This window comes from Amblyomma americanum, chromosome 1 (genome assembly GCF_052857255.1).
Source record: "Amblyomma americanum isolate KBUSLIRL-KWMA chromosome 1, ASM5285725v1, whole genome shotgun sequence".
NCBI lineage: Eukaryota > Metazoa > Arthropoda > Arachnida > Ixodida > Ixodidae > Amblyomma > Amblyomma americanum.
The window spans coordinates 94577372-94589405 of NC_135497.1; the positions used below are offsets into that span (position 1 = coordinate 94577372).

At 45.9% G+C, this 12034-nt stretch overlaps 1 protein-coding gene across 8 annotated transcripts in view; it reads left to right on the forward strand.

The window, feature by feature from the left end:
- LOC144113260 (structural maintenance of chromosomes protein 5-like) overlaps positions 1–12034 on the forward strand; it is a 77972-nt gene that overhangs the window by 34444 nt on the left and 31494 nt on the right. For 6 of the 8 annotated variants that reach the window (XM_077646240.1, XM_077646236.1, XM_077646241.1 and 3 more), the window contains one exon: positions 7932–8141. The exons of the other annotated variants lie outside the window; for them this stretch is intronic. In XM_077646240.1, coding sequence (XP_077502366.1) covers positions 7932–8141 — 210 coding nt within the window. The remainder of the gene's footprint in view (positions 1–7931; positions 8142–12034) is intronic. 8 annotated transcript variants of the gene reach the window in all.

Consider the following 12034-nt stretch of genomic DNA (forward strand, 5'->3'; position numbering starts at 1 on the left):
GGGCTGTGGTCACTGAAATGCAGGCCGGAGTTTTTGCGAGAACTTTGTTGGCGGGTTCGGGAACGGGATCCATCGTAACGCTGGCAAGACGCCGGTGCAAACGTAAACGAAGTGACGGTATAGTGGCCCCCGATAGATGCCTTCAGCGTGCGGCGGCGTTAGCTTTCATTTTGGCTGCTGCTAGAACTCGCCGCTAGCTGCCAGAAATCACGGAGTCTGTGTTTACGTCACGTTTCACGTCACTCCGCCATGTGACGTCTTAAGAGTACGCCGTGACGTCATAAGAGTGCACAGAGTTTGAATCGGTGGGCGGGAATAACTTTTTCAACTTGGAATCCAAATTTCTTTGAAATGAATGCATCTTTCGCTCCCGGACGAGCGGCAACAAAGCCATGAAATGCCAAACTATCAGATTTTGCTAAAAAAAAAAAAATTGATAGAGTTCTCCTTACTGTCTTAAAGGGGGAGGCTCTCCCTCAGATTTTTTCCTCTTTTTCTCTGTTCCTCTTTGTCTCCTATTTCTTTCACTCTCTCCTTCATTCCTTCTCTAGCAGTACAGCTGAGGTGTCCTCCGAGATTGGAGGTAGGGTTAACTAATTAGGCCCACAGTGAGGCAGCAATTGCTTTTGCTTTAAATTGGATTGGATTGTAAGACTTTTATTTTTAACAGTCTGAGGGGCTGTAGGCCCCTCGCCTAAACGATGGCCAGAAAGTCCTGGCTTCTGGCGGCGTCTTCTCCCAGTTAGACGACCTTTGTCTGAATCTCCCAGTCGGAACTGAGTAGGCAAGCCTCCCATTGGTTAAGCGACTATTTTTTTTTCTCTTCAGGGGGGGGAAGAGGGCATTTCCAAAGAGTATGGTTGAGATCTCCTTTGCCGTGACATACCGTATTTATACGACTGTAAGCCGACTCGAATGTAAGTTGAGCCCCCCCCCACAACATAGAAATTCTAAAGAAAAAACTTGGAGGTCACTTACACTAGGCCTTCAATAATAGAACGTGATAGCACTATCTTGCCACCTCCACCTGTGCTCATCGCCAGCCGCTATCGGCTGCCACCAACGGGACCGCCTGTGGGCACATCCCAAAACGAAAATGTATTAGTCACGGGACTACTCGTCCACACTTCCTCCATTGTCCTCAATACCGCTGCCGTCGTGTTCGCTGCTGCGGTCCCACAGCTCGTCGTTCTAACATCGTCGTGCAGCGTAATCCCGCACTTTGCAAACACCCACATCACGACATCGCTTGGAACAGCTGAAAATTTTGGCTCGCTGCAGCTGCCACATCTGCATCACCCGTTGCAAACGTCAAACTTGCGGTCCGGTGCGCAGTTGTTCATCTCTTCGGCGTAAAGAGTGACAGCCATCTTGAATATAGCTGTGAACGAGCTTTGAGATGAATACCTGAAGGGCATTTTTGGATTACGCATTTTTGGAAAAGGATTCTAAGCCTAGCTTGTCATATTTTTTTGGTTGCTTGTGCAGGACGAACAAGTCTGTTTACATATTTTCTTTTGGTCGTGTTCCTACTTTGCAGAGGAAAACATCGTACGGTAAAAGCTTGGTAATTCGTCCCCCTTTAACTCTGAAAATCTGTTAATTCAACCTGCCCGCCTGGGCCCTACAAAAATGTACAGAAGTCTATGGTGCGGAACTCCCATTAATTCAAACGAATTTTAGTGCACATCGGTTAATTCAACGTAGCACTGCAGCCTCCTGAGTCATTGCAGAGGGAGAGAGGTGCAACGGAGGCTATGAGGATTATCACCAGGGTAGCACGGCCAGAAAGGAAAAAGAAAATGGAAAGTGTGGCACTAGTGTACAGTTGAAAGACTAATTCGCAGTCTAGGCCATCAATATAGTCATCGTCATGAGCATGTTTGCCCTCGTCAGAGTTTTTAGTTCTAGTGTCACAAGCTCTCTTCCGCATCTGTCTTTGGCGCTCCACCGTATGTGTGCTTTGTTGCTACGGTCGTGATCATTTAGGCCTAAGAGTCGTCCTACATTCGTCTTTGTGCCGCCGCGGTGGCTCAGTGGTTATAGTGCTCGGCTGCTGACCCGAAAGACACGGGTTCGATCCCGGCCGTGGCGGTCGGATTTTGATGGAGGTGAAATTCTAGAGGCCTGTGTACTGCGCGATGTCAGTGCACATTAAAGAACCCCAGGTGGTCAAAATTTCCAGAGCCCTCCACAGCGGCGTTCCCCATAGCCTGAGTCGCTTTCGGACATTAAACCCTCCTAAACCATAAACCACCTTTCTGGCACCTTTCCCAACGTCCCGATTAGGCAGGCGATCGGCGGATTTCTGTTGTCACTGATTACACAACCAGAATGAGTCCATTAGCCACATGCTGTGGTACCGATGTTGCGGGTTTTCTTCAGCAAGACGGTGTCCATCATAGTGCTCCCGGAGAGTTACCACTCGAGCTCGTTACTTTCTCTCAAACGTCCTCAATGATATTCCCTGCTTCTGCTGCAGCCAACATAGATTGACCACAGCCTATCATCTTCAAGGTCAGTGGGTTTACTGAAAGCCTCAACCGAACATTTACAGATATGCTCTTTAGGCTGTGTGGCTTATTATGCATCGCCAGCTTTGAAAATAAGGGGAACTGTTTTTCTCACCCATCCAAAATTTAGGACTTTTATAGGTCCTACAGGAGCCCCATAGCACTGCTTAAAAGGAAACCCGTTAGGCTCTTCAAATTCTACAAAGTGTACGCTTCAGCCAACTGCAGTGACGGGGGCATTTTTTTACTTATGGTTTCTTTGCTTACAGTTCTTCCCCCAGCGGCACCGCCTTTTTTCAGCGTCCTTTCGTCTTTGCGTGCTGCACCAATGTGTTCAGTGTGTGCCTGTATTTTCAGTGCATTAACCATAGTGCTGCGGTTTGTGCATGTGTAGAGTCCTCTTCCTGCGTGTTCTGCCACCATGACAACACCGTCAAAATGGCCGAACTGTCAGGCAAAGAATTCGCTTCAAAAGTGCAGATGTTGCAAGCCCTCAAGAACGGCTTTCCATGTCATGGCGTAATGGGACATAAATTATGGTGAGGCATAAAAAATAAAATTAAAAAAGAGGGCGTAATGGGACAGTATGATGCGAAAAGGACCACCTTGGCCACATTTGTCAAGAACGAGGACAGCATCATGGAGCCATTTGACAGGGAGAAGTTCAGCGCCAACAGCAAGTGACTGTGTACGGCGGCATACACAGAGCTTGACGTAGCTGTACTGCGGTGGATCAAGGTCGCATGTGACACTCATCTGCCTGTGAGCAGGCCGTTGATATGTGCCAAAGCCTAACAGTTCACCTTAAAAATGAACATTGAGTCTTTTAAGGATTTTGAAGGCTGGCTCGCTTGTTCGGCACAATCTGACATTCAAGAGTGCTTGAGGGAAAGGAGTTATCAATTACGAAGCGATCGCGCTCCTCAGTCCTGTGAACATTCTAGCTCATGAATGCGCCAACATGCCTGCAGAAGTTATTGCCAGCTGCTTCTGACACAGTGGTATTGTGACACGTGACTGTTGGGTAGCAGAACTGCCAATCGTAACAGCTGATGCACCTACAGAGGATGGCAACAGCTGTTTTGGTAACGTTTTTGGTTTTTATGGGGTTTAAAGTACCAGTGCAGCTCGGGGCTATGATTGGCACCGTAGTGAAAGGCTCCGGATAGTTTCAATCTCCTGGGGTTTTTTAACGTGCATCGACATCGCACAGTACATGGGCCTCTAGCATTTAAAGGAAAAAATTGGTTTTTGGAGAAAGGAAATGGTGCAGTATCTGTCTCACATATCAGCGGACTCCTGAACAGGATAAAGGATGCTCCGGATCAGTAGCCGAGCGCCCTAACCACTGAGCCACCGCGGTGGGTCTCATACGTTCGCCATTCTTCGTTTCGTCACTTGGGTTTCTCTGACCGCATTGACCGAGTGGTGCTCAGTCTTCACGAAGTTACATCTGTTCGCCATTTTGTGATTGCGTCCGACGGTTCCGCCGCTTTGAAAGAAGAGTGCCTTATCCTTGCGTGTGTTTAACGAGCGGTGTGGTGCACACTCGGGTTGTGGACAACATGGCCCCGCCGGGTCCGTGAAAGAAGCATGGGAAGTATTCCAACTAAATGCGGTGACCTTGCTGTCTTGCGTGTACAGTGAAAGCACAACTTTGGCGCAAATACAGGCGCAAATCGTCGCCAGCAAGAGAAATTTTCCGCAAGGTAAAATCGGTGACACTTTTAAGCCGATTTCATCTCGGTAAAGTTATTTTTTTGTACTTCACGGATTTTTCAGACTGTTTGTTTATTCGGACCATTTTTTGGGTCCCTTCGAGTCCGAAAAATCGGTCGGCGACTGTAGTTGGAGAAGTGCTGAATGCTGACAATGACGCCACTTCAGAAGGCGAATACTGCGGTGAGCTGCCACAACCGCCATGGCGCACAATCATACATAAAAATACAGTAGTTTTACGCAGTTTTATACAGACGGTTCAAAAACGGACGTTTACGTAGGAAGCGCAGTGGTCCGAGGGAAGTTGGAGAAAACAGTACAATTTCCACAGTGCTCATCCATCTTCACTGCAGAATGTTACACAGTCTGTGTGGCCGTAGAAAAAATAGACAATGAGAACCGCACCAACAGTATTATTTACACAGATTCCCTCAGTATACTTACAACTCTGTACCCTAGAAATGCAGTCATTCCGATTCTTGGTGACATCATACACAAGATAGTAACAGCCGCAGCTCGAGGACAAAACATAAAATTCTGTTAAGTTCCCAGTCATTTTAGAATAAGAGGCAACGAGAGGGCAGATTTCTGCGATGCTGAAGCTCGTGGCATGGAAACAACAAAAGTAAATATACCTTTTAAGGATTGCATAAACTTAGTACAGCGTAAATTAAGAGAAAAATGGCAGTCAGCATGGAACGGCGAAGTGAATAATAAACTACACTTGGTAAAGCCTGTTTTAGGTGAATTTAAATCACGTGTTCACCAGGAACGTTTTAAGGAAGTGATATGTCGTCTCCGGATAGGCCACATACATTTTACACACAACTTCCTGCTAACAAAAAAAGACAAGCCTGTTTGCGAATGCGGAGATGATCTTACTGTTAATCACATTATATTTTCATGTGTGAAACTTGAAACACTAAGAAAAAAGTATTATACTCAATTTTATAATGAATGCATTCCTTTTCATCCAGCACTGCTCGTAGATGATAATGCCATTGTTAATATGCCTTTTGTTTTTAGCTTTTTAAAGGGAGCAGGGGTACTTGAAAAACTAAATTTTTAACCACTGGTTCGCTTTATTACATGATACACCTCAGCCACTTTCTTATTCCTGAGAAGAAGGCTGAGGCTTTTTATTTGATTGTTTGGGAGCCTCAGGATCCTTGCCCAGCCAAGGATAACCGCTGAGGCTACCTGACCTTCTCCGGGTCTTGTACCATTAGCTATTTCCAGATTTCTTTTCTGTTTCTTACTAGGCAGTTCAATATTTTTAGGCCATCTGCACCATCGACGATTTTTCATATTCCTAAACATTGTACAGAAAGCCAATTCTATACCTTGAGCTTGGCGCATGATGGCCTTAGCTGCCTATGTGCCACTAAACCCAACACAACACAACACAACCTGAAGCACAGTAAGAACACCTTTACGCTCAATGGCTCAGTGGCTTTGGCATTTATCCGCTCATTCCAAGGTTGCAGTGGCTGCATTTCAGAGGGAGCAAAATGCAATTAAAGAACGCCTGTTTTGATCTCAATGCATGTTAGAGAACCCCGGGTTGTCTAAATAAATCCAGAGCCCTCACCTGTGGCACCCCTCATATCCTTCGTATCCCTCTGGGGCGTGGAGAAAGACCACCTTCTTTGTTGACCAAAAGAAGGCGCAAGCAATATCCTTTCAGATAAGAAATAGCCTTCCTATTGCATTGCCTGGAAAGATGGCATAGTCAAAGATGTGGACTTGGCACTATGAGACTGGTATCGTTTTCATAACATAGCGCGACAGACGGGACAGAGAAGAAGGGACAAAACACAGAGCGCTGATTCACAACTGAAACGTTTCATTGGCCGCCAGCCAGTATAACTACTGCCCTGGTGGCCGGAAAGGATACAAGTGCACTTGACTTGCGTGAGATTCAAAATCTCCAGTACATCAAGCACGTGTCAACAGGCAAGTGTCATACATGGGAACTAATGTCTCCGCTACAGCAGGCACAAGTTAACATTCACAATCAAGGTAACGATTTTCCTTATCTGACAGCGCTACAGAGGGAATACTGATACATTCATCTGAGGTCTTAGCTATCAGGTATGCTTCTATTATTTCTCTTGCTAGCGAGTCGTGGTTCTTTGCTATCACAGAGCATTTATTGTAGAGTGGAATACAGGCTTTTGAGTCGTCATCGTCTTCCTCGTCTTCGTCATCTTTGCAGTCTCTGCAATGTTTTGGTACGTGGCCTGTGATGGGGACATGAGAGACATTATATTCATGCTCCTTTAATCTTTCGGTAGCACATCGGCCAGTTTGACCGATGTAACACTTGCCACATGACAAGACAACAGTCAAACTGACCGATATGTTAACGAAAGATTAAAGGAGCACAAGTATGATGTCTCTCGTGTTGCCATCACAGGCCAAGTAGCGAAACGCTGCAGACAGTGCAAAGACGACGAAAATGACGAGACGAGACACTAAAGTCTGTTTTCCACTGTATAAGGAATGCTCTGTGATAGCAACAAACCACAACTTGCTAGCAAAGGAAATAATAGAAGCCCACCTGATAGCTAGGACCTCAGAAGAATGTATCAGTACTTCCTCTGTAGTACTGTCAGATAAGAAAAATCTTTACCTTGATTGTAAATGATAACTTGTACCCATTGTAGCGGTGACATTTTTTTCCACATATGACACTTGCCTGTTGACACGTGCCTGATGTACTGGTGATTTTGAATCTCACGCAAGTCAAGCGTGCTTATATCTTTTCCGGCCACCAGGGCAGTATTTATACTGGCTGGCTGCCAATGAAACGTTTTAGTTGTGAATAAGCGCTCTGTGTTGTGTCCCTTCTTCTGTCTCCCATCTGTCGCACTGTTTATTGTTATGGATGCCCATGAACACCAACTTGCCCAACAACTGGTATATTCGTGTCTTTTGTATTCTTGGGAAGTGAACCTTCCAGACGGTGTCCTAACAGCTATTGGACACCTCCATTTTCTATCATTGGACTGTGCCTGAGCATGTGGAACATCTTTGTATTGGCAAGCTTTTGAGCTCGCCGAAAGTTGAAGAAATAAAAGCAGCTCGTTTGAGTTCAGGGCATTGGTGTGCACCTCTCAGTACGCTAGCACTCAAACCCACATTCACGAGAAAAGCCATTTGTTTTTGTGCATTGTACACAGAATAGACACAAGACGATGCACGAGTTCTCAGCATGGACTCACTTTCAGTGTTGGCACCTAGCTTGCTCTCACCTTTCTGTAAGTGGAGGCTTTCATGGTTGTATACTCTAGTGAGGACAGCCACAGCAAAGAGTCGGCAGCCACCAGTTTCTGGAATGCCCTGTGACGCTGTCCCCCTTGCACATTTTGTGTGGCCAGAGGTGGAAGAACTGGCCTTTTCTTGGCAAGCCCTCATAATGTTCACTGAAGTGGTCATGTTCTGACATCCTCATTTTCTTGCTCGGCATCATCTTTGTTGACTTGGTGCACCTCCTTGCATCAACCCTTGCAACTTTCAATCAGAAACGCATGGGGCATGGTTCACTGTTTAATGCTCGCTCATTTTGGACAATGTCTGCCTTCCCGTGAGCATTGCATTGTTCTTGAAGGTGCCCAAAATTTACTGGGTCCTGTATCCTACATCTGTTGGTGCTTCACACAATCTAAGGGAGGAAATTTTTTCTTCCCGTGGCAGGTGTCTCTGAGCCGAAGCCCAGATGCTGACCAGTACGACAAGTACGGGGTCAGCATCCGGGTCAAGTTCCGGGACGAGGCACCGCTGGCAGAGCTCAGTGCAATCCACCAGAGTGGTGGGGAAGCACGGTCCGTTGCGACCGTGCTTTACCTAATGGCATTGCAAGAGCAGACAACCGTTCCTTTCCGGTTGGTGGATGAGATCAACCAGGTTTGTTGCGTTTCTTACTATCAAAATAGCCAGAATCTGTTGGGCTAGAGTGCCAAGGGTAACTGCAGTTTTGAAATTCTAAAAACTGAATACATGGTTATAAACATGGTGTTACACCATGGTCAGTCGCATGTTGTCCCACTGAAATCGCACGTGAATGATGGTCTGTTGTGTGGTGGTCAACTACTAGGTAATGAATTTAACGATTTGTTCACAAATATGGCTTCAAATGAAGTACCATCTGAAGCAGTTAAATATGTGCACACTAAAAATGACAGTTCACTTTTCCTTCACTCTACTATAGTGCTGAAGAAGTGACAGACCTATTCAAAAACATTAACAATTCTAGCAGCTGTGATATCGGTGGCATCCAGATACTGCCTGTCAAGTACACAGCTGACGTCATTGCACCGATTCTTGCTGATTTTTTAACATGTGCTTGATTACCAGAGTCTTTGCAGGTACAGTGAAAGCTTGTTAATTTGAACTGTAAGGGTACCAGAATATTGTTCGAATTAAGCAAAGTTCGAATTCTCGAATGGGTGCTAGAATCAATCACATCTAGACTCGTTATCGCAAGCTAGGCACTGCTACACATTTGTGGTGGGTGATTAAATTCATGTGGTCCTCATGGCAAATAAAATAAATTGATCAGACAGGTATGCACCAGAAACAAGTACTGGAATGCACTCGCATGAGCAGCGAGCTTTGGTGCCGGAGTATAGGACGCTATTTATGCTCCAAAACATATTTATTTAGGGGAAAGGTTGTCAAATTTAAAAGTAATCGGTGATGCGCTTTTGCTTGTGTTTCTTCTGCCGAGACTCCATCAGCATCGTCTGCAGCTTGCCCAAGAGCTCCTGCGCAATGTCACAGTTCTCATTGACACAGAAGTAGCGTGCTGCATCATTGAGCGCCCATGCTACTTCACACGCAGTTGGCCGTGGCATAGGCTCGTCACCGCCGTCGGACGCATCACTGCCAGCTGTTTTCACCGTATGTGAGTTCCTTGGCGTCTACTGACAGCATGCAGCCTTGGCGTCACTGAAGAGCTCCAACGTTTCCACACTGCTGTCCACATAGCTCGCGGCGCTAACAAAAAGCATGACTGCGGCGGTCAAACCGTTGAACTGGCCAAATTGCGTTGCGTACACCACGTGATCGGCACCCAACGACCGCAACACAATGAAAACCTTCATTTCTGGACGCTGTGCACTAAAAAAGACGTTCACAGGAAAAAGGAGACAACAGGAAAGAAGCGCAACTTTCAACTTTAGTGACGACAAAAGAAGCCAGGCGCACTTATATATCACCTGTTGTCCAGAGATAAGTTGCATGAGAGACTGTCAACCTAATCACCAAACACGAGAAAGAGCAAGGGGCATTTTTCAGTGAGATTAAAAACCTATGAAGGTGAACATAACACGTGCCGAGGCATGGGCTAACAACAATGCATTACAACATGAGAATACAGATCTGCATGAAAGATGTTAATGAAGAAGAAATGCGTAACAACATGAAAATATGAATTAAAAAATTCAGAGAAACAAAGGAAACAAGGGAGACGGGGATAAAAACCGTGTAAAGGGCGGCAGAAAAAGTTAAAGCCACATTAAAAATTCTAAAACCAACTAAAATACATAGAAACGAATGGTTTTGAGAGATTAGATATAACCATCCAAATAGGATAGTTCATTCCTAGAAAGGTTAATAGATGGCGTGCTAATGCACTTGTCTTTTCTTAGGTCAATGAAAAAAGCCTCAATTACTTCTCTCTCAGGCTTGTCTGGGGCCTTTTCTACTTGGAGTAGCAGTTTTTGCAATTGTTACAGTGTAACCGAAGGTTACCTCCAGATCTGTTCTTCAGGGTGACGTTGTGCTTGTTGCGGGCGCGCTCATTAAAACACTTCCCGGTTTGCCCCACATATGCTTTGCCGCACGTCAGTGGGATCTCGTACACAACATTGGAAGTGCATTGGGTGTATACAGTTTGATGTTTGATATTGCAGACCTTCTTAACAAGCTTCTTGGTTACCATCGGACATAATTTTGCTAGTATGCAGGGAGCCGAAAAAACCAGCTTAACCCCGTGACGAGACGCAACTTTCTTCAAATTGTGCGAGAGACTGTGCAGGTAAGGCATTACCTGCACAGGTTTCTGTTCTGTGTCGTGTTTAGCTTGGTCTGAATTTTTTTGTCTTTTTCAAAAGGTTTTCAGACATGCCGGTGACCAGGTAGGCTGGGTAACCTGCAGATAAAATCTGGTCAATCTGGGATTGGAGGCTTTCCCGTATATTGTGGGCGCATGATTTTTCTAATGCGGATTTCATGCAAAGGGATACTATGCCACGCTTGACCAGCTTGGAGTGGGCACTGTCATAATTCAAAAGTGGTTTCTTTAAATGCGGCTGATAAGCCCAACACACATGCGCATTTGTAAATATAAGTTGAAGGTCCAGAATTTGGAGCCGATCATTTTCTGCCCGTTCATGTGTGAATTTTAGGCCCCTCGATAAAGAACCAAAGGCCGTGAGAGTTTGATTTATAAGTGTATCTGCGGCACAGTGTGTAGGCACATTAAGAAGGATAAGATAGTCGTCGACGTATCGGAAAATATGTGCTATCCCTGTTTCCTTCAAGCTGGCTTCAATGCGACGGTCAAATGACGCCAGAAAGATTTCACATAGGACCGGAGCAACTGACGAACCTATACATATTCCCGCCTTTTGTAAGCAAAACCCTTCCCGGAAGCAAACAACAGTAGACTCCAAATAAAACTCTAGGAGGTCCAGAAATTTATCAGTTGTGACACCAGTGGAATTCTGAAACCTGACTTTGCCATATTCTTCCAAACGTTCTCAGACAGCATCAAACAAAGTGTCGTGAGGCACAGAGTAAAATAAGTCCTCAACGTCAATAGAAAACCCGGTGGAGGCTGACAACTTGCCTCCTTCCAGGACCTGCACGACTTCCGTTGAGCTTCGAACGCGGTAAGGGTCACCACCAGCTATCCTGTCCAGCTGGCGCCGAAGGAAGTCACTCACCACTTTTTGCCACATATCTTTTTCAGACACAATGGCACGAAGTGGGCATGCAGGCTTGTGCGTTTTTCCTGAGAAAAAAATTTCGAGGTATCCGGTCTGAGCCGCTTTGACTGCCTTTCCTATTGATTCCAGGTTCATCCCTGCAAGCAGTTTTAGTGCAGCCCGTTTTTGTCTGGAAGGGTTGAAGTCGACTGGTCTAAAGTTCTTCTCGATGGCTTCAGTGGCTTTTTTGTTGATGGTATCATTTGGCATGACAACAAAACCACCTACTTTGTCTGCCTCCAGAACAGCGAGGCCAGACGACTTCATGAATTTGGCAAGGCTATTGAGCGGAGGGTTCTTGCTCGGATGCGATTTGCTGAGGCATGCAACACCTTCCTCAATGATCCGGTCTCTATCTTTGTCATTGACTTTGCAGCCATGGCAGTGGTCTGCAAATAGTTCGCCATGGCAGTGGTCTGAGGAGGCGCACGTTGTGATGTCGTGTGCCTCCTCAGACCACTGCCATGGCGAAATCGCAAATTCGCGGCCAGTAAAGCTCTCGCTTTAAAAGAGATTTGTAACCTGTGAGTCCGTGACTCCGCTCTCCTCCAACTTGTTTGTTTGCGGCTCCATTCAATAGCTTTGGCAGTTGGGCGGAGCTGCTGTCTTCGAGCTCTCGGATAATTTAATCCATTGACAGTACACATCTAAAGGTATACATGCAAGTGGGCAAGAGAACCTCATCCAGTGGACCCCTTACCTCCGGAAACGCGCAAAACCCGTTGAAGTGTCGTGCATCGGTTTTACTTTCAAACTGCCAACTTTAAACCCGAGCGCCCTTGAGCACCCTTTCGTTTTTTGTAGAAA